The 23,253-nt window shown below is 42.3% G+C and overlaps 1 protein-coding gene across 5 annotated transcripts in view; it reads right to left on the reverse strand.

Moving 5' to 3' along the window:
• Positions 1-20,759, reverse strand: part of B4GALT6 (beta-1,4-galactosyltransferase 6) — a 66,083-nt gene extending 45,324 nt beyond the window's left edge. The window contains exons 1-2 of one of the 5 annotated variants that reach the window (XM_004313790.4): positions 19,667-20,759; positions 1,546-1,662 (exon numbers count right to left, since the gene is read on the reverse strand). In XM_004313790.4, coding sequence (XP_004313838.2) covers positions 1,546-1,662; positions 19,667-19,781 — 232 coding nt within the window. In that variant the 5' untranslated portion in view covers positions 19,782-20,759. Of the gene's footprint in view, positions 1-1,545; positions 1,663-11,468; positions 11,684-19,666 lie in introns of those variants that run through there. The other 4 variants (XM_073790637.1, XM_033837648.2, XM_019930443.3 and 1 more) reach the window with 4 other exon arrangements.
• Between the last annotated feature and the right edge of the window lie 2,494 nt (positions 20,760-23,253).

Consider the following 23,253-nt stretch of genomic DNA (forward strand, 5'->3'; position numbering starts at 1 on the left):
AGGTTCATAAAAAGCACACTTTCATCAAAGGATGCACTGGTTGTTCGGTCTTCACTGCAACTACGACTTGGTGAGGGGAAGAGAGGATTTCCTTTTTTTCAGCTGTGGGATGCTGCAGTGGGGTTGAGGGCAGGGTTGTCTTGCCCAAGTAACCAGTTCTCCTAATCAAAAATGCAACATTCACGCATATAACTTATTCATACTCCAGGAAAATAACCTGATTGGGCACAGATTCTATTAGCACTCACTTATATAAATACAGTAACTTAAAGATGCTTAATACTTCAGGTGAATGAACTTTTAGCGAATACCTTCACATCAACTTATTCAACCAGGACAAGTCTTAGCGAAGCTTTTAAAATGTTTAAACTTCTCCTAAAATTGACCTACTGTTCAGAAGACCAATTAATGCAGAAGACCAGTTCATGAGACTTTTACCGTACTATTAAAATATCAGCTCAGATGAGACAGTCTTTCTAAAGGAAATTTCTTTAAAGTTAAAAGGAAGAAGAAAACTAAGAATGTTTGATTGGCGGCATCATAATACAAATCAGGCAAATGACTAGGACAGGTTTTGCAGAAGCATGTGTGACATTAAATTAAGAATCAATGTCACAGTCTTGAATTTTTAGAAGGGTCTAAAAGTATTACCCATCTTAACGCCCATTTTAAGAAAATATACCTATGGTTGGGAGATAGGGACTTCCTATTAGGGTGTGGGGATATGTGTGTGTGATTTACAGTGGCACAATGAATGAAGAACTGTTGACATAAGTCTTTCACTTTAACTGTTTAAAATGAGAATACAGTGGATGCAACAACTGATAATCAGCCACTGAACCCTTTAAAATAACAGCCAATTCTACTTCAGGAAGACAATGTGGAAACACTGCCAGAGAAGAGCACAAGCATCCTCCCACAGCAGTTGAACCTATTTACATCATTAAATCACTAGTTTGGCCTATTACACAGGTTTTAACCTCATGTGATTCTGATGGAGATTCTTCTTCCAGATTATATTTTAAAAAGACAAGAGCAGCTACTGATTTCCAATTTTATATGATTTCTCCCATTAGCCCCTAAAAAGGCCATACAATTATTAAGACTCTTCTATAACTAAAAACAAGTACTTTCTAGACATAGCTGGGAAAGCATCTTAGGAATTAGAATGGGCATAAAGAAGATGGCAGTATGGCTAAGAGGAATAAATTACTCTCTTTGTGGGTAATTTCTTTTCAACACAGTAGGCAAACTGAAAAAGTACAAGCTGTTTTTCATATTTTATGTTTGCAAGAATTAACTTAAGTATCTTTATACAAAGCCCTCATCACCTTGGTGATCATACCCTTATATATATCCTAGAATACATGACAGTCCCGACTCAAGCAGTGAAAGACCCTCCCAGTGCACTTAGTAGGAGACCTTCATCTTTAACAGGAAGGTACTTGGAGGCAGAACCAGAGCTGAAGAGATTTGGTTTACTGATTTATGACTCTAAGGGTAAGAAGTGGAAGCAAAGCAAAATTAAACAGGAAGCAGTCTTACCTGTACCATTGAGTGTAGTGTTTTTATTTGTGTACAGCCTGATCATATGTCCTATTGTTTTTACATTCTCTCTCAACATTATTCCTCGAGCTTGTACCATAAAGAGATATGTGTTGGCTATAAAGGAAAAAAAAAAAGAGAATGTCATGACTCAATAAGCTTTTTAAAAATTTTTAAAAATATTCAGAATTGAGGAACTGCCCAATAGACCCAAACTGACTCAATTAGTACATCCAAAGGGAAAAGAGAAATATAAAATGACTATTTCCCATTATCAAAAACTTACAAAAACAAACTCTTTTAAAAAAACAACAAAATGAAAAAATTAAAGTAGTAACATCCATCCATCAAACAGAATGAGACTAAACGAACAAACTGAAATATCGTAATTCCTTTATCCATAGATGATTTTCTACTATAAAATATACTTAGAAATTTCGAAGAGGCATTTTTTTATAAGTATTCAACCATATACTCCTAAAATTCACTTTCTCTAATTCTATATTAATTCCCTCAAACCAAAGACTCCACAAAGGTGAGGATTCCATCTTGAATCATAAATAGATCATAAATCAATCTCTCTAGTATGGGTATGGATCTTGCAAATTCTCAAGCCGTTGGAGGGGCAGAGTGTAGAATGATCTAGAATCAGTATCACTTTTTGTAATTTTTCTTAAATACTTGAACTTTTACACCCCCTTTAAATCACAAATCTACCTACCAGGACTGTAAAAGCAGACAAAATCAAAATCAATGTGGCATTTTCAAGCTGTTAATCTAATTCTCCAGAGTAAGTGCTTCAAAAATAATTTCTAATCTCCTCCTTTGGGAGAAACTGGTAATTTGACAAAGATTACAAAAACCCCTGACTTTTGAGATGGCAAGCCTCCTCAGACAGGCACAGAAGTCAAGTCAAAAGACCTTTTCTTTTTTGGTCCTGATTCTGCTACCATGGGCAGCTCACTGGATCTCAGTTTCCTCAACTAAAACTGGCCGTACTACACTAGGTTTCTCTAAAGCCCCTTCTACTCTAACTTCTCCAAGCATGAAGCTAAAAATCATAAACTCCATTCAGACAAGAGGAGGAAGCTCACTTTCATGGCAAAACCAAGAAACTGCAAGCCTCGGTTAATGGCTCTTTCAATTTTAAGGTAAGCTGTCTCCCAACACAGTAATGACACTCTCGAAAAATGAATGCTGAATGAAAAAATCAAAAATGCCGACTCATTTTCTGGGCCCAGTTCTGCTTCTTCGACATGATACAGAGAAATGAGCAAAACGTTTGCTACCTCCTTTCCCATTTTTTTGAAATTTGAACTTGCTCAAAGTACAAATGAACAGAAAATAGATAACGAGAGTAGAGAAGCAGAGTGTATTAACACTCTTTCTCTCACCTTCAAGCCATAAAAGAGAGAGAAACAGAAATCCAGGTTCCACATAAGCTTTACCTCAATCATTTTTAGTAGACTGTCCACATCCTCTCTAGAAAGCAGTCCTATAATTAGATTTAACTTGCTTAGACTTGAATTTATTATACCAGGGTTACAAGCCCCACAAGTTTTTATTACAGTTTTGCTTTCTAATGGACTTTAAAAGACAAACGAGACAAAGTGAAGAATGAAAACAAAGAGAACAGCCAACCAAAAATGTGGGAAAATGTTCAAGAAAAGCCAAAGTAACATTAGCAGCTCTACCTAAACCAAGATCTCAAGTTCAACTGAAATGATGCAGGAAAAAAAAATGAATGCCAACTGATTTACAATCTCTCGGATCATTTAATCCTAAAGTTATACACGAAATCTGTTATCAGTGGTGTAAATATCCTAAATATTTGTTATGCACCAAACTGGAAAAAAAAAAAAAAAAAAAAAAAAAGACCTGTCATGGAGAAGCAGGACTGAGCCAAGGGTTATTAAGCGAAGACCAGTACTGATTCCCAGCCTTGGAAGAAACAGTACTGGCCTAAGCAAGGATATGCTAGGTGAGAACACATGTACCTCACTGTCTGTCCTGGAAACAGAACTTTTAAAAACTATGTAGCTTTTACTTTTAATTAACACACCTACTCTTACAAAGAAAATGGTTTGAATCTTGAAACCAAGTCAAATTTAAGAAACAAGGAAAACATCCAGTACAGAAAAGGATAATCAAAGTCAAATTTTCCTAAAAACTTTCAAAATATCAGGTAACAAAACCGTTAAGAAAATGTATCACTGATGGCACCTGTGACAAAGGTGAATCATTTACCAAAAGACTGCATTTACCATTCATTAGATGGATGGAGAAGAAATAAAGTGAGACACCAAGCTCTCCAAATGGAAATCTATTAGTTTATTTTAAATCATTCACAGCTAACTGAGTTACATTCCTTAGGTTAATAGTCCTCACGGGTTTAATCCCTAAAGATCAAAACCCATTAAGGAATGAAGCTGTGTTTAAACAGAGGCATTGTTAACAGGAGCAAGGCCATGTGTCAGAGTTTCAAGGCCCAAGAAACCAGCACTGAATGGTCCAGACTGTCTGATTACCAAACATCATGAAAGTCCAGTAATCCACACTCAAGTAACTATACTTGCCTGCTAATTATCATTACTATAAAATATAATATCTTATTGGCAAGCCTGGAAATCCTGGTCTAAAATTTCTATTCCAACTTACAAGAGACTACATTTCAGAAAACAAAGAGGGAAATCTTTCCCATCCTTGCCCTTTGGTCTCAAGACAACTCAGAAACACACTAAAAACTACCACTGGTTAATTAAAATGATGCCATGTTCTCTAATTTAGTTCATTTGCTATTTGCCTCTGCATTGTGAGACATAAATTTAACTTCTTTACCTAGTCTGTTTTCCAGGGGGGGACAACTACAACTTAAAGGAAAAAAACTTTCAAAAATCAACAGTTTACAACAGCTTCTAGGCATCCTACCCTGGGTTTGTGTGGAAAGATTTATGAACATGCCTCATTCTCAACTTAATAAAACTAAGGAGTACATTTGCCATAAAGCTGTGTCTCTCTACCTCTTTCCACACGCAGCTTTGTTCACTGAAAGCACGCTGTGTATTCAAGCCAAGGAGACTGTGCCGTCTGCAGTGATCTGGAAAGGCTTCCTAAGCACTGAAGGACTCAAATACAACATCCCTCTGATCCCGACATCCATGTTTCTAATCGTCACAATCTCCAGGTCCTTTAACAAAACCAGAAGTCAACAACAGAGCTGACTGTGAGGGAGACTGTGTTGGTTAGGCATTCTCACACGCAGCTATAAACGCAGTGCTGGAGCTAAGAAAGACAAGGTACAAATACAATTTGCGGAGACACTCACACAAAAGTAAAAGTAGGAACCATGGTGGTGAATTACCACAGGAAAAATTATCTAGAAAGGAGATAAGAAGGTGAAGTTCAGACCACAAATAGGAGACACAAAGATAAAAGACCCCGAGATGAATTAATCTGAGCTTGAACATGGTGAAGAAGTCACTGGACAAAAGAAAAGGGAACGGTCAACCATGTCAAATGTCACCACACAGGCTAACAAGAAAGACTAAAACACAATAGCTTAGAAAATAAAAAAAACTAATACCTAGTGCATACTTTACTGGGCATCCTTAGAAGTTCCTTACATAAACTAATCTATGTAACCCTTACAAGCAATCCTATAATCTAGGTACTAATATTCCCATTTTACAGATAAGGAAATTGAAGCATGGAGTTAAGGGACTTGCTCAAGGTCACACAGTTATTGGCAAGTAGTGGAGCTAGAATTCACCCCCTGCAGTCAGCTCCAGCAACCCAGCTCTTCACCACCAACCCAGTTAGCCTTGAAAAAAGCTATTAGATCACGGTCAACCTTCAAGAGAGCAGTTTCACCCAAATAATGGAAACAAAAGGAAACTAGTAAGGAGTTGAGTGGATAAAGTGGAAGCAGTCCAGTTTTAGAACAGGTAAGTGAGAGCAAGGTCAAGGGAAGTTTTCTTGTAACAGGAGGGACCTGAGCATGACTGTGGCCTGAGTGGAAGGAGGAAAGATGAATTTTAAAGCGAAGGCACTAAGAGAAGTAAGAGGAAGGAGGGAGAAGCACATTTACGTCGATAGGACAGTATAAGCAGAGGCTGTGAGGTGCACAGCTGCAAAGGATATACGGGGATAAGCGATCCAACTTGAATAGTGTTGGCAGCAATGGAAAATAAGTTATAGAGGTCCAAATGGACGAATGGGGTGCAAAAACAAAGAAGAGGGGACTAGAGCTCATTGTGAAGATGAGAAGTAACATTAATGAAGGTGAGAAAGTGCCAGACGTGGAAGGTTAGAAAGACTGGGGTCGGGAGAGAGAGCACACCACAGACATGGGGACACCCAGGCATGGTCAAGCAAGGAAAGATGGAAGACGAGAAGCAGACTACCTGATGGTCACCACAGGACGCCAGCAGGGGCAAAGCGGAGCAGAAACGCTCTGAATTGAGCATAACCGCGGAAAGCATCCCAGGGGGGCAGAATGTTGGAGAGCACAGATTTCTGAAGGGAAGGGAAAGGAATTAACATTGAGTAACTACATTCATCAGGCACTGAGCTAAATGCCATATATAAATATACTTAAACACACATATAATTACATTTCACTTAATTCTTATGTAACAGGTTGAATGGAGGCCCCCAAAGACGTGTGCACATCCTAATTCCCAGAACCTGTCAACGTTATCTTATTTGGAAAGGGAGTCTTTGCAGAGGTAATTAAGTTAAGGATCTCGAGATGACGAGATCACCCTGGATTATCTGGGTTAGCCCTAAATCCAACGGCAAGTGCACATACAAGAGAAAGGCAGAGGGAGGTTTTTACACACACACACACACACACACACACACACACACACACACACACACACACACACACACACACACACACACACACACACACACACACACACACACACACACACGAGAAAGCAATGTGAGGATGGAGGCAGAGATTGGAGTGACCTGGCCACCAGCCTAGGAAGCCAAGGAATGCCAACAGGCACCCAAAGCTGGAGACAAGGAAGGATTCTCCCCTAGAGCCTCCAGAGGGTGCACAGCCCTGCCAACTCCTTGATTTCAAATTTCTGGCCAACTGGAATAGAGTGTGGTAACGTGTACGGCAGCCCTAGGAAACGAATACACCACCCCGGGATACAGGTACAGCTTTCCCCATTATGAGATCAGAAAACAAACTCAGAAGTTACACAGCTGGAATTTTTAAAAATCAAGATTCAAGCACTGGTCTGAATGACCCTGAGGGGCAGCTATTTGGAAGAAGCAATGGCTTCTTCTAGAGGAGAGAGAGGGGCTAAGAAAAAGAAAAACCTTCAACGTAAAAAGTTATGAGGGAAGTGACAACAGGAGGGATAAACAGATTTCAACTAATGCGAGGAGGAAGTCAGAAGGGGCACTTCAAAGTCACAGGAGAGAAAACGGTTTCCCAAATAATCCACAGAACACATAAGGAAATAAACAATATGGATAAAGGCAAAACACTGCATGTAGACATCCCTTGACAGTAACCACAGATATCTGAATCAGGTATTCTCTGAATTTCTAAGAACTCACAATAATCTATTTCACATGCTTGTAAGTTTTCTTCTTTCCACATCTAGCCCCTTGTGCAACAAGTTTCCAGACATTACTCATGCAAGTTTGTAAAAGCTAAATATATTATCTCTAATAATAATACTGTAAACCCCAGGATGAGGCCACATGACATGTGAAATATAGTTCATACTTTGCCTAGGACCAAAGTATTGCTTGAGTTAAAAACAAAAAGTAACAGACTTCTAGGCTGTGCCAGGCTGTAAAACAAATGATTCCCTTTATGTCAAAGCACTATTTAAACAGATCTCACTATTTAAACACTATCTTACCATGGTGATAATAATTCAAAGTCAGGTATGGGCTCAAGAAAATCTGCAGAGCAAATAATTACTAGCCTATAATATCCTCCTCCCTATCTTTCCAGTAAGTCACAGGCTGACTAATAAACAGAATGAAATAATTCTGTGGTCAGAATCTCATTTTATCAAGCAATAATGAATACAGTGATCACATACAGTACAGATCTATTTCAGATCTTAGCCAACAGCTCAAGCTTTGCTGATGTAGACACCAAACATTAACAAAAAATTCTTTCCAACAGGTACTTTTACCACTTCCACTCTGCATTTCAACAGTCTTAAGTTATTTGAGGGTATTACTTGTGTTTGAATACTGATCAAAGTTAAATGTTTTTGAATAAAATTTGACTTTCCCACCAGTCTTATTAAAGACGTTCAGGGTAGAGACGTGTTTATTCAATAAATATTTGTTGAATAACTACCAACTGCCAAGCAGTACCAGAAACTAAGAAGCCATGGGGGTTCCTCTGTAAAAACCAAAATCCTGAAAAAGAATAAACTGCCTAAAACATCGGAATTACTTCTACAACAACCAGACCATCAGTTCAGCCTAGTTTAAATTCAGCTGAAAATTCAAAAACTAGACTCTGAACACATGATCTAACACACGATAGCTCTCAGCACTGTCATTTGTTAATTCACTGTTATTCACTTAAACACATAGCCTCTTTAAAGCATGACAGAAGCCTGAAGAGTTGAGCTATAAACCACATTAGAGAAAAGTAGAATCAGGAGGAAATGAGGGAATCAGGGAAGGAAAAATGCAGACAATTACATTTTTAATCTAATCAGTAAGGAAACTTACCTAATGAAATTACCGACTAAAAGATGAAACCATAAATAAACACATCCAGGAAACATTATAAATCTGCTGAAAATGAATGATTTCAGAAGACATTTAAAGTGAATGCGAAATGAACCTCTACCCGCTTAAGAATGCTATCTTGAGAAAAAATAAAAGGGAGACCTATTTGAACTATGTTTTACAACCATCCCCAATTTCCCTGTGTTTTCACAATTAAAATATCTTTCATAATTTCAACTTACTTAATCATGAAAGTAAGTATAACAGGCAGGAGAAAGGGGACACAGCATGGGAAATGAATTTCAAAGATTTCCAAAGCTAGAGCATATTTTCAAATCTAAAAACAAGGCATCTTCTCATTCTCTACCATTGGCCTCTTTTCAAAGATTTATTTTTATTTATTTATTTTATTTTATTTTTTGGCTGTGCCGGGTCTCAGCTGCAGCACGCGGGATCTTTTAGTCACTGCATGCAGACTTCTTAGTTGTGGCATTCAGGATTTAGCTCCCCGACTGGGGATCGAACACAGGCCCCTGCGTTGGGAGTGCAGAGTCTTACCCACTGGACTGCCAGGGAAGTCCCTACCACTGGTCTCTTGATTCAAATGAAAATAAAGTCCAAGTTCTCTTCCTCCAAGTCAAACTGGAAATTGCACTATAATTAGAAGTCACAATATCTGAGCGATTAACTTAATTACCAGCAAGGCAATATATATAAATGATTTCAGTAAAGAATTATTAACACTAGCAAGCTCCAAATATTTAAAAATAAAGAAAGAGATAATATTTCAATTAAGATATCATGGTATAGTAACAAACCTCATAGAGCTGCTTAGCTATGAAAATACTATAAAGACTTTTATAAGTCTTTTGTTTTGAAATTACTTCCATTGGCTAACATGTAATGCCACATGCTTTAATAACTTTCACTGACCTTGTTAAGTGAATTACAGTATATCTTTCTAATAATTAAAAATACTAAACAAATTTAGGATCAACCTATAACTCAATCACATAGTCAGTGGAGACTCATAAAGAAACACATGATCCTGGTTGTCTTAAACAACCTGTCTGTCCATTCTGGCCATTTCCATTCTGGAGGAAAAAAATTCTTCACCGTGATAGCCATTTCTGTCTCCAGTAAAACATGATGCTATAAACAAATTAATCCGTTTTTTAACAGGTAAGATCAGTTCTATGAAAGATCAAATGATATGAGATAACCAGTCTAAAAAGTAAAACTATTTAGCACTAAATTATTTCCCAACCATTTGGGGTATTTGTCAGAAATAAGTTCCCAGGGGCTTCCCTGGTGGTGCAGTGGTTGAGAATTCGCCTGCCAATGCAGGGGACACGACTTCGAGCCCTGGTCCAGGAAGATCCCACATGCTGTGGAGCAACTAAGCCCGTGCACCACAACTACTGAGCCTGTGCTCTAGAGCCTGCGAGCCACAACTACTGAGCCCATGTGCCACAACTACTGAAGCCCATGTGCCTAGAGCCCGTGCTTCACAACAAGAGAAGCCACTGCAACGAGAAGCCCGTGCACCGCAAGGAAGAGTAGCCCCTGCTCACTGCAACTAGAGAAAGCCTGCGTGCAGCAATGAAGACCCAATGCAGCCAAAAATAAAATAAATAAGATAAATTTAAAAAGAAATAAGTTCCCAGGGTCCAGAATTACCTGAAGTATTAATTAAAAATCAACCAGGATCACAATCAGAATATCTGGTGATAAGACCTGAGTTGCCTTAGGTAAGGCTTAAGCACCTTCATGTTTGAAAATTGAAAAACCATTCTCTAAACGTCATTAACATTTGTTAACAAGCAAAAAAGTAGAAGCTTTCATAATTAGTTTAACTTATACCAAATACATCCTCTTTTATACAGCTTTCTAATTTACGAACAATTCATTCAGACAACGAAGAATCTATGTTTCATCCCTAACGAACATACAACACAAAGACCTCATAGAGCCAAAGACTTTTACTAACTCGAGAAAATTAATCATGAAAACAAAGATACGAACAGGAAGTCATACTTATTATGCCTCTGGAGAAAAAAAGTTAATTACAAATTTGAGATTTATGTTTTCCTAAACATTTTGCTGTGCCACATGGCCAAAAATAAAACTGACAAAGCTATCTTTTTTAAGCTATCTTTCCTATTTTAACTGAGGAGGGTTTTTGCTGTGGTTTAAACTGAACTCTGTCAAGTTCTGCCATGACGGAAAACAAGTATGCCTATGAAACAGAACAAATTAAGTCGGCCCAGTATAGGATATACGTGCTAGAGAGAAATAAAATTGGGGTGCTACCTGAAACTCTCCAGTGGGCCCAAGACATGAGTAAAAATACCTAGTAATAACTAGAGTAAACCATTTTCCATGGCATTGTAGGTATCCTCAGAAAACCTTTTAACCTTCAATGGAGCCAATCTTCAACTCGAATCACAATATTACTCGTATATTATTCTCTTTGTTATCATCCTGACAACAGGCAGAAGTGGAAAGAAAAGACTTTATAAATATTCAATCACCGGAGCCTCTGGGAATCAAAAAAAGAAAAAGAGATTCAGATGGAAAAGGAGAAAAAAGAGAAGACAAGGGAGAAAGAGCTGGGGGCAGGCTGCTCTGATTAAACTGGTTAAAAAAAAAAAAGTGCAGTCCAAGCAGTGGTGACAAGAGCTAGCATGGTCTAAGGCGGCCAGGAAAATGGACCGGAAGGAGAAAACTGTAAACACACAAAGCCGGAGGGGCTCTCCATTCTCCAGAACTCCCAAATAGGACCTAGGAAATCCAAGTTCTAGAAAAATCTCTCCACAACGTACCTCCTTCTCACCACCTCCACATTTTCACTCAGGTTAAGACAAACATGAGGGGCAGGCTGGAAAGGGAAAAGGAGTCACAAAGGCAGGTGGGTAGAAGTGGGCACAGGTGGAAGAGGGAGAGGGCTGCAGAGATGAACACAGCACCGAGGAAACGAGGGCAAGGGGCTGAGAAGCCTGTCCGGTCCCCCAAGCAAAGCACCTTCTCCAGCCTTAACCTGTGGTCATCTACTCTCGGCTGGAGAACAGGTTACGAAAGGAACGCTTAGCAGGCCGCTTATTTTGTTGTTTACAGCTCTGTTAGAATGGTCTGATTTGGCTTCTTTACAAAGAGCAGAAAACCTGCCCCGTAATTACGCTCACTGCTCTCACACTATCCAGAAGAGTCTCCTCTCTTCTCCATGGGGTATTCCTTAAAGCTGAAGAAGACACAGGTCATACGTCCCCCAAATATTCAATGTTCCAGGGCAACTCAGGCACAGAAATCCCAAGGGGCACAGTTCAGCTTTTCCAAAAATCATCCACTTCAGTTCTTCCAACAACAACGCGTGAGACTCTGGGCAAGTGGTGATCTTTAGGGGCCTTTCCTTCTCTTCCTTTACAACAAGGCCATTCTCCTAGCACGGGGCAGGGGGTGCGGAGCTCCAATAGCAGACCTCTGGAATCTTGCTCCTGGGGCTTCTCTGCACACAGCTCTGGCTCCAGAGCCAAGGCCTCTGTGTCCAAAGTTCCCATGGCCCGGGGCCCTCAGACAGAGGGGCTCCGGTGGGGAGAGGCTTAGCCACAGCTGCAACCACCAGAGCCTAACGCCATGCGCACAAGCGTATGTGTCCTGAGAAGCTTCGCAGTACATCCTGTGATAAACAGGCTGGTCACAAGACGGGTAAGGAAATTACTCACCCTCTATACATGTAACACTGCCCCGAGAGGAAAATGCATTCTGTTCCCAACAAAATTCCAAATAGTATTTGGAATACCTACCAATACAGAGACGACAAACCTAGATTAGGCGTTTCTCTTTTTAAGGTATCCACAGACACGGCTATTTTTACCTTTAATAAACATTAAAAAGTAGTAATGATAAACACTGCCGCAGAATAAATGCGTCACTACCTCATTCTGCCATGTTGTTTAATAGACGTCAAATTTACTTATAAAATGGTAACAAGGAGAATGGTATTTAGCATTGTCAGATTTCAATCAATCAATATCCCCTTCAAAAATACCTAATTTCCCACAAGGTCATAGGATTTAGATTCACTCATGCTGAAACAATATAGCTGAGTTAACGGATACGCTCAAGAATGGCAACCAGAGAATAAAATAATAAAAATAAAAGAATGGCAACCTGACGGTGGTAAGCAGCCTCTGAGAAGGCTCCCCTGCCCCTTGAGTGTGCACTGGACCTAGAGACTCTTTTCTGACAAAGAAAATATGGCGAAAGCAATGGGGCTGGGAGCTGCCCAATGGAGAGGTGCCAGGGCAAGGAACTGAGCGAGGCCTCCAGCCGATAACCTGCGAAGAAGCAAAGTCCTCAGTCCAACAACCCTCAGGGAACAGAATCCTGCCCAGATGCATGTGGGTGAACTTGGAAGCAGATCCTCCCCCAGTGGAGCCTCCAACCACAGCCCTGAGCTACACTCTGTAGCCGAGTAAGATACCTTGAACCAGAGGCATCCAGCCAAACCGTGTCCAGATTCCTGGCCACTGAAACGATGAGATAATACATGTTTGTTGGTTTAAGACCCTCAATTTGGAGGTAATTTGTTAGAAAGTAATAGATAACTAATACACTGACCAATCCTGGCATTTTCTCCACTGTTCCTCATCCCCTGACAGCCCCTCCATATTCTTCCAAGGTGTCTAACATCCAACACTAGAATGGTACTGATGAGTGGGCAGGGAAGAGAGCGAACTGGAGCTGCCACACCAAAAGCAGTGATTTAATCGGAAACAGTCACTCAACAACCCTTCACTAAGCCTCTAGTATGTGCCGAGGTAGAAACCAAATCTCCTAACCTAGTCTAGGAAACAGTTTATACTAACATTTGTTCACGTAAACAGAGCCGCTCACTGTAAGAGCTCAGTCACCCACCTTATTAGGTATGCATGTCCTCAACCTCCCTCTCCATATGCATCTCATCTTTGCTATCATGAACGTCTTTATCTCCTCTCCCATCTCCAAAATTAATCTACCCATATACTTGATCCCACTCCCTCTACCTGGTCTCCCTGATTCCAGAACTGCTGACTTTAATCCATCCACACCAGTACAGCCTAAGTACTTCTAAAATGCAAACCTGATCATGTCACTCTCCTACTTAAAATTTAAGCTCAGTGGTCTGACATTGTCCTCAGGCTGAAGTCCAAGTTCTCAAACCCAGCTTACAAGGTCCTCTATGGCTGGACCCGTATTTCTCTCTCTGGCTTCGGCCCACACTCCTCTCTGATTTCTATTCTTTAGCCCCCTACCCTTTTTCTTTTTTAAAAAAACTTTCCATTTCTCTCTCATCTCTTAGCCTTCAAATATCCCATTCCTACCTGAAGCACTTCTCCCCAGGCCCACCCTTTAATCACCTAACTTAAGCTTCTGGCCTCAGCTTAACCTCCCTCTTCTCCCTGACGCCTAGCCTAGTACCCCCACCCACCCATCTGGTGCCCCATAGCAAACTGCGCTCCACACTCTCTTCCAGAATAGTTGCTCTGCAACTATGCGAATTTCCCACTGGCTACGAGCTCTATGAAGGCAACGACCGTGTGGATTCTGCCCAGTGCAGAACCACAGACAAACATGTATGAATAAGTAAATGAATTAAGTCTTCCTAGATCATACGTTGTAATTTGTTCCCTTCCTCAAATCTTCAAACCATGCCCTCACTCCCCAAGCATCCACATAAGCTCAGGTCTTCCCATCTTATAAGGCTCCTTTGATCCACTTTCATCTGACCTCTGATTTACAATCCAACCCAAGGCAATCCAATCCAAGGCTAGGCAATCTGGCTGGTGCCCTATGACACCACAAAAACAGCTCTTGTAGTGGCTGTCACAGAGCTCCTACTTACCAAATCCATGATTCTCCTTCCAGACTTTACCCCACTGAACTATATATCACACTGCAATGCTTGTTTTGCTGATCATCATTTTTATTTATTTACTTATTTTTGCGAAGGTCTCTCTTCACTTTCATGATCTCTCTCTCTCCCTTCATTTTCCTATTCCTATTTCTCCACGTGCCCTAGGCTGATGGATTTCATCTGTCGTTACCTTGCCTTCAGCCTCCACCAGCTGTCCTTGGGTAGCCATCTAAACTTTCCACAGTGTCAATCACACTGCTTCCCATTTAGGGCTGGGGAGTGAAAAAGGTAAAAGAGCCTCATGGGGAACCCTTCAAACTGCACTTGGGCTTCCTTCATATTCCAATTTAACCCCTATCATTCCACATTTAAGAGTAACTAACTTAGTGAGTCACTTCTGCTTGCACAAGTTAGTTTTATTAACTCAGGTGTGTCAGGGGAAAAATAGATATGTATCATTCACCTATATGCCAAAGACACCCTAATCTCTCTCCAGTTAGACATTTCTCCTGGGCTCTAAGCCCTTATGTCCATCTGCCTACCTACTGACAAGTTCTTCCTGGCTATCTTATAAGCTTCCCAACTCTATATCTCTAAAACCAAAATCGCCCCCTCAAGGCACTTGCCTTTCTATAGTCCCTACGACCCACAGCCTGGTTGTCTAAGCCAGAATACAAGCATCGTCTTCAAGCTTCTCCCTTTCCTTCAATCCCACTATTCACATCCTCTCCACTCTGCCCTGACCCAACTACAACCTTGATCAGGTTCGAATCTTCTATCACCTGAGCAACTGAAAAAACTTCCCACCTGGTCTCCCAGCCACTGGCTCCGCCCTCTGTAACCCACACTCCACGCAGAAGAACTGCTCTACAACAAAGGATTCCAGCATCCCCCTTTTCAGAACTTCTGATGTTTCCTGCTACTCACAAGACAAAAATATTAGCATGGGAAGTCTGACCAGTAAGAGAGGCCCAGAAAAAAAGAAATACCCAACACGGTGGCCCAAACCAAAAGAACCCCCCAAAAGAGCCATGGTGACCAGAGAACTTGGTGAGGAAAGAAACCAGAAGGACCTCTGAAACACAAAGCAAACTGTAACAGCTCAGAAGTGCACAACCAGACTCACCCCGCCAGGAGGCTAAGGGGCTGCCATAAGAAAGCTACAGGCAACTAACAAGCTACTCTCTGAGCAAACTGAGAGAAACCCAGCCAGAACGTCGGGGGGACTCTGAGCAAGGACCTACTAAGCCACCCACTCCCACAACACACCCCCACGCCCTGCCCACCCATCCCCAGCTCCACCTGACCCAGCAGGGCACCAACCTCCTTGAGACCCAAAAAAGCAAAGCACATGGCCAAGTGATTCCTCAACAGGCCCACAGGAATTCACACCAAAGTGGCCCAACCGGACTCCACCTCTACGCAAAGAATAAGACAGCCTGAAAGCAAGTCTGACAAAGGTCAGGACCGTCAAATGGACAGTGAAATCTCCCACCCCCAGGGGAGCTGTGCAATCTCCCCCACAATACTGCCCCGCTGATTAAAGGCTCATCAACTTCTTTCTTAGCCACAGACAGCTTTAATAAAGCTGTGTGAACCAAGGCCAGTTTCTCTCGGCCAGGAAGTTCAGGGACCCCAAGTGCCAGAACACGAGGCTGGGCAGGGGAGACCCGACACTCTTCCCAATCTGGCCCATCTACCAACCCACGCCCTGGATGGTAGCCAGATGGAAATACTCCTATTTTCTGGAACCTACCTTTGCTCATGCTGTTCCCTCTGACTAGAGTCCCTTTGCTCAGTCCAGATAAATCCTATCCATCACCTCCTCTGGAAATCCTTAACCAGACCTCACTCCCCACGGCATGCTTTCTGAGGACCTGATGCAGCCCTTTCACGGCGCTCATCCCACTGTATGAGGGAAGGAACTCTGTCTTGGTCATCTTTTTTCCTCAAACAATGTCTAGCCTGTCTGAGGTGCTCTATTCGTGTTTGCTGAACGAATCTATAAGTCAGTTCACCTACTCCTTTGATGCAATAGCAGGTAAATGACTATGTTGTGTTATACTGAAAACAGTTTCACACTAAATGGAACTCCATTTTCAATTCAGCCAAGGCAAGACCTTAGGGGAACACTGCACTCACCTTTTTGCAATCATGCACAAAAGTAGAAAGAGAACGAGAAAAAATTCAGGGCACCAGCCTCTACTGGGTGGGCTAGAGCCATGTGTCCATGGATTTCCAGGGTGGAGGGTGGTCTGCAGACCAATTTCCCTTAGTACTAAAGTTCCTAATATAAAGAAAGTTCCTGTGTTTCTTGCATGAATTAGAAATTTCAAGGAAAGTGTTTCAAATTATTCTTAAAATAATGAGCTTTGAGTTTGCTGGAATTCATTGCAGATTAAAATCCAAAGAGTCAAAAAGTTGTTGAGCCACATGAGAAAACATTGGAAACTAAACATATTCTGCTACCTACAACTGTGTGGTACTATCTTCTCAGAAGGAAGAGAGGGAGAGGAGAACACTGAGGAAGGAGACTAATAAGAGTAACTAAAATGACAGGACTGACTGCCTGGGGGAAGACACACGACAAAAATAGGTCTCTGAGCAAAAAACGTAGGAAAATACAATTGATGTCTACTAAACAGGTTGATGTGGATAGGATCAACATGGATTTTTTAACATAAGAGATTTGAAACATTTATTTAAGATCAATTAAAAAATGCTCTCTTACATAACATGTATTTTAGTCACAAGAAAATTCTGCCCCAAGATGTAATTCAGGCTAAAATATGAATTATTTCAAAAAGATTCTATGTATATCTAATGTAAACTAGTTATAAGAACCTAATTAGTTTGGGGTATGTCTCATTAATAAGAAATCTGTGATGCAGAGGTAGAAAATAAAACTTATGGTTACCAAGCGGGAAGCAGGGAGAGGGATAAACTGGGAGACTGGGATGGACACATACACACTACTATATATAAAACAAATAACAAGAGCCTACTGTACAGCACAGGGAACTCTACTCAATACTCTGTAATGACCTATATGGGAAAAGAATCTAAAAAAGAGTGGATAAATGTATACGTATAACTGAGAAGTAAAACAACATTGTAAATCGACTATACTCCAATAAAAATTAATTTAAAAAAGAAAAGAGAAAAAAGAAATCTGTGATGAAACGAGAAGTATGCATAAGGCATTTCTGCAGCATACCAAAGTACTGTGGTTGTCTTGAAAATCAAATTGTGCAATAGATCATTGCATTGTGAGCTGAACTAGCCACATTTTTTTCACGGAACACCATTTTTACTTAAAGGTACAACTGAAAAACTATGCTCATTTAGACTTCTGTATTTGACCTACATTTCCCCCAAAAAGAGCAAAATGAGCCTGACGCCTCAAGAAAAACTGACAGTATGTGTTACCAATGACAAAATTCAAGCTTTCAAGCAAAAATCTGAGTTTTGGAAAACTGTTTCTCAATAATTAAAAGTAAGGAGGGTTTTTTGCTGCTAAATAATGCTAGTTTAAGAAACAGATTCAGTTTAACAAACTGTTAACACTTCACAAGTTTTGGTTTTCATTCTTCTTACTGGCTTCAATCAATTTTTTTAAGTTATAAATTAGAAGACCCAAAAGAACAGAGTAGTTTAAATCATGTCAACCTAATTGCCTAGAAGACAACTGCCAAAATTTTTATGCCATGTCAGTGATTGTTCTATGGCAAACATTAAGTATAGAAATAAGAAAGATATATTACTACTTCACATCAATTGAATTTTAAGAATCTACAGATAATATATTAATGCAATAACAAAAAATGGCTATCAAGTGAAAGCTGGAATTCTGATTTCCTTTGGTTAGCTTTTGGAGTAATTTTAATATGTTACTCAAAATACCAAGAAAGTAAGAAAATTGTTATCTAAGTGCAAAAAAAAACTTCTCCAGAATCTCTCAAAGTTAAAATATCTCATAAAATAACATCCCCCAAAGATGTCCAACCTTTAAAGAGCTACATAAGAAAGTAAAAATTGCTGTAGAATGAGAAGTTAATTGATAAGACTTCCAAAATGGCAGAGAATTTTAAGAAAAAGCTTGCTGAATATTTTGGCTAACTACTCTCAAAGCCACTGAGCTATCACTGTCATTTCTACTACAGGCTTCAAGATGTATCCAATTTAGCCTAAAGAAAAAAACTGCATTAAAAGAAAATAATATGTTGAAATATTCATATTTTTTTCAAACTTTAACCCCAAACTTCTATTTCGGGATATCAAGGTTTCGACAATTTATGCCTTCTCAAGCATCATTCTGAGCTTATACGTTTTACTTGAACCTGAAAATTTAATCAAGTCACATAATTTTTAGGAAACACAACAGTCTTGATGAGGTTTGGTGAGGTCTGTTTCTTCCCTCCCCCCTGCAATCCACTGAAATAATCTACTACCATGTGAGACAATGCCCTGATAATAATTCCATCTTAAAATTCTGCAGGTGTTTTCACTCTGTAAGAGGCCATACATACATTTTTAGCTCACTCAGGGGAGAAATGGTACTGGTTCAAAAAACTACTAATGTCTAAAAAACAATGATAGGAGATGCACAATGTTACTAACTCATTTAACATTAAATACATAATAACCCGGAAGAACTCAGAAAAGTTCTGGAAATACAGTGTTTTAATATCCATATGAAGTTCAGATTTTTCGGTCATGAGAATGCCACACTGGCACCTTTTCAACCAGAGGGGCTGAGAAACCAGGATGTTTACTAAAGAGGCTAATTCAAGCAGATTATACAAAAGTGTATTTTGGACTAGAAACCAAAAGAAAAAATGGTAAATAGGTTCAAATTGTAAACTATCTTGCATAATTGTTAATTTAATCATCTTATCTCAGAATTCATCCTAACAGGTAGCAGAGGCTACCTACCCTTGCAAAGCAGACCCAAGCACACTGAACAATTGGAGCATTGTTTTTACTAGACAACTCATCGCCTAAAAATTCCTGAAGTGTGGCACAAATGTTCACTGACCCCATTCTAAAAAAGCGACCTAGAACACTAGAACAGTACATTCTTGAACTCAATCACATTCCCTACTGTGGGTTCCTCCATCGTATTTTTACAACTAGTTAATATAGCTGAGAGTGTCTGAATAAAATTACGATTACTAAGTTTAAACTTAAAAACTTAATATTAAATGGATAAAGCTGTCACGAATACTCAAGAAAGCGACCAGGGCATCTCGGGCCATCACACCTTATTTTGCTCTGTCCACGTAACGCAGTCTTTAAGTTGTTTAAACGTGCATTGACAAAACTCACATGCCAAAGCCATGCCCCGAAGCAGTTTATGTGACAGGTCTGAAATCGCATTTCAAATAAAATGCTTTCTGCCGGGCCCCTGTTTATACAGCTTCCATCTCCCGTAAGTAATATGCTGCGTTTCCTTCACTGTGACCGTGGGAAGTGAGGGTGTGTCTCGGTGCTTACCGATGCCCGGAGCCACATAGATGAAGTAGAGGCAAGACGAGGAGAGGGAGAAGAAGAAGATGAAGGCGAGGAGGGAGCGATTGGAGACCCGCATCATCCGCCTGAGCACAGACATCTTCCTCTTCCCGGCCGGCAGCTCGGGCTGCGCTCTCAAGGCGGACTTGGGGGCACCGTCCAGGCCCTAAACTTCCATGAATGTGCTAAAAACCACAGGACTGCAGCGGGGTCCGCGCGGGGAGGATCTGGGATAGAGGGGCCAGAGCGGGAAGGAGGAGCGAGGAGGGAGCCGACGGAATGAATGAGAGGCGGGGGAGCCGGGGGAGGGGAAGAGTGGGAGGACGCGCGGGAAGGGGGGAGGGAACGCAGGGCAGGGAGCCCCGGGGACCAAATAACCCGAGGAGGCCGTGAAAGGGCGAGGAGCCGCGTTCGATACGCCAGGTAGCGGCGGGGGGAGGGGCTTTAAGTGGGGAGAGGTGCGGGCTGCGCGCCGCGGCGCCCCTGCGGAGAGGGCCGGCCGACTGCAGCAAGTCGGGCTCCCCCGCGGCTCCGGCTGCCCGCGCCCGCCGGGGTCCAGGTCGCGAAGCCCCTGCGCTCAGGGTCCGGGCAGCCCGCGCTTGGCAGGCCTGCGCCGCCTCCTCCTCGGGGCCGCGGCGTCTCGTGCCTGCGCGGGGCTAGCGTGGGCGCCGGGGCCGCAGCCGGCGCGCGCAACGCGCCGGGGCCCGCGGGGGCCCTAGGGGCAGAGGAGCTGGGCGCTCGCCAGCGCGCAGCCTCCTCCTCATGCCGCGCCGGGCCCCGGCGTCCCGCGGCGGCCGCGGGAGCCGAGCGCAGGCGAGGGCGGCGTCCCGGCCAGCAGCGAGGGCGCTCCGGTTCCGGCTCCTGCCTCCGCCAGCTGTCCGCCCGGCCGCAAGGGCGGCGACCGCAGCAGCATTACCGCCGCCGGCCCGGGGTGAGGCGCCCCCGCCGGCGCCGCCCCCGCACGGCCCGCGGACACCAGGCGAAGAGCCGCGGGGTGAGTCGCGCGGCTGGCAGAGCCTAGGAGTCCGAAGAGGGGGAGGCCAGACGCCGTCGGAGCCGCGTCTGAGTCGCAGAAGAGGCGGGCCTGCGAGGGCGGGGGAGCCGCGGAGGAACACCGGGCACGCGGGCGGGATCGGAGACCCCCGGCGGCCCCACGCGCTAGCTCGGAACTGCAGGCGGCGCTGCGCCGGCCCTGAGGAAACCTGGAGGCTCCCGCCCACCCTTCCCCTCCCCTCGTCCGAAACACCGCGCCTTCTGATTGGCCTGCGCCGCACCGCGCCGAACAACCTGCCCCCTCCTCCCCGCGCCGGGACCGGCGCCCCGGCCGCCTCCTGCGTCACCGCCGTCCCCGCCCGCGCGGGGACCCCGGCGCTTCCAGTGCTGCAGGGGGCTGAGGGACGCGTCTTGAACCTTGGATACGTTCCACTCTGGGGATCGATAATGAAAGATGCTGTGTCTTTATCTCGAGGAGGAAGCTTCTGTGGTGTAGTGTGCGTTCCTCCCAAAATACGCGCTCCGGGAACAAGGTGTTTTCCAGTACTAGATTAATGGAACCTCCCATCCCGCACTTTCTATAGAAACATACTGTCAGGATGTGATACGGATCTGTGTATATCTCTTATAATAGGACTTGCCTTCCCATCTGAAGGTGAGCACTGAATAGCCCTACTTTAGCTGTATCCGTTCAGACGGGGAGGAATAGACTTCTGTGCAGCCAATAGGCCCTTGAGCGCTGCAGCACCAACCAGCTTCAATGGGCAAATTGCTTTAATGCACCTCCTAGATCGTGGTCTACCCTTTGTTCAAAAGCTACTTTTTCCTACTAGCTGGTCCTTAGCTATATCGCATTTTTCCAACGTGTGTTTGTAGTTGTTTCTTTTGCAGCTAATCATGTAGAAAGTGGCTGGATGCCCCCTACTGCCATTATTTGCTATTTCCAGATGCAGCAGTATTGAACACCACTTGACTGCCAGCAAATATGGTACCTTCTTAGCAAGAGACCCATGCCTTCCATCGTCTCTGAGATAGTACTATGCTTTGTGGAGCCTGTAACACCTGAGTTTATAATTCCACCAAGGGCTTTTATTAACTGAAACTCACGCCAAGCCACTACCCTCTGCAAGCCTCTCTTCTCAGCCTTCAAATGGTGGGTGTGATACCAGCTTTCAAGTCTATGGGATTAAACCGGGTTACTGTGTAAAATGCTAAATATGATGTCTGGCACCTAAGATGTTTCCTTACCTCCCTTTAGACAGTTGACTGGATGGAATCACCAGTTCAACTTCATTTCTTAATATTTTGCTTTTTGGAGTACTTACAAGTTACTGAACTTCTCTGGCTAATTTGATATTTAATGTGAAAGGAAATGACACTGTTTTGTAACATTTTTAGATGCTTGAGGGAAATCTGAAATACAAAATGGAGCAACATATTAAATAGGAGATAAAACTCACTTGTAAAAAAATATGTAGATAAAACTCACTTGTAAAAAAATACGTATGCAAAAGAAAGAAATCCATGAGTGGTGAGGAAGCAAAGTTGTAGTACTTCCCCCTCTGACCCTGCTGACTTTTATCTCTCTTTATTTGCACCAGTTCAACTGTTGTTTATAATGCTAATACCACTGTGCTGTCTTGGCAATGGATAATTCTTCTAAGGAAAAATTGGCTTTTTGAAAAGAAAGTTTACTATGAAACTAAGTGGGAAGTATTAACATCTTAGAAATTGATGATTAATCTTATTTTAAGAAATATGAAGTCTGTGTACAGATGTGCTTGGCTAGCATAGATGACTGCCATTGGTATCTCTTAACATGGTACTTGTTAAAAATGATTAGTTCTCCCCTGGAGTTAAGCAAGTACCAGAAAACCAGGTTAGTCGGTGCACCCTTTAGCATTGTTGTTCACCAGCCACAGAAGGAGGTAGCCAGGCCTCTAGAGCCAGGCAGCCTACGGTTGGATCCCAGTTACTCAGGTCAAGTGACCTCAAAAGTTACTTAAAGCTCCCTGTGCCTCCACTTTCTCATCAGCTAAAGAAGATAACCATAGTGCCTATTAGGGTTGTTGTGAGGATTAAACTGAATGAGTTAATTCTTCTAAAAAGCTTGGGAGAGCCTGGTACCTAGTAAGCACTATTTGAATATTTGTTAATTTTTTTTTTTAATCTCTCCTTTAGATTACTCTCTGCCAACTAACAAGTTATGCTGGTCTCTTCCTATTTAAAAACCAAATTTCCTACTGATTCAGCCATGAAGTCTCAGTCTCTAATGGTCTGAAGGATGCCTCAGGGTCTCAGTTCATTTGTAAAGCAAAGGTCAATGAAATACTCAGAGCCAAACCTTTTCAAGCCCAGATTATCACCTGATACTTCCTTAGGAGCCAGGTAAGGCCCACAGCAGAGGAGTGACCTTACAAAAATCTACTAAGTTTCATTTTATAACGAAGAGACCTTAAACATAAAATCATAAGACATGCTACTTACAGTAGCAAGACACAGTAAATTTCACGTACCTGCTTTGTTCTACGTTTAGTACCACCAACTATTCCTTTTGCTATTTTCTGTCCACTAGAGAC

This window comes from Tursiops truncatus, chromosome 13, assembly GCF_011762595.2.
Source record: "Tursiops truncatus isolate mTurTru1 chromosome 13, mTurTru1.mat.Y, whole genome shotgun sequence".
Classification (NCBI taxonomy): domain Eukaryota; kingdom Metazoa; phylum Chordata; class Mammalia; order Artiodactyla; family Delphinidae; genus Tursiops; species Tursiops truncatus.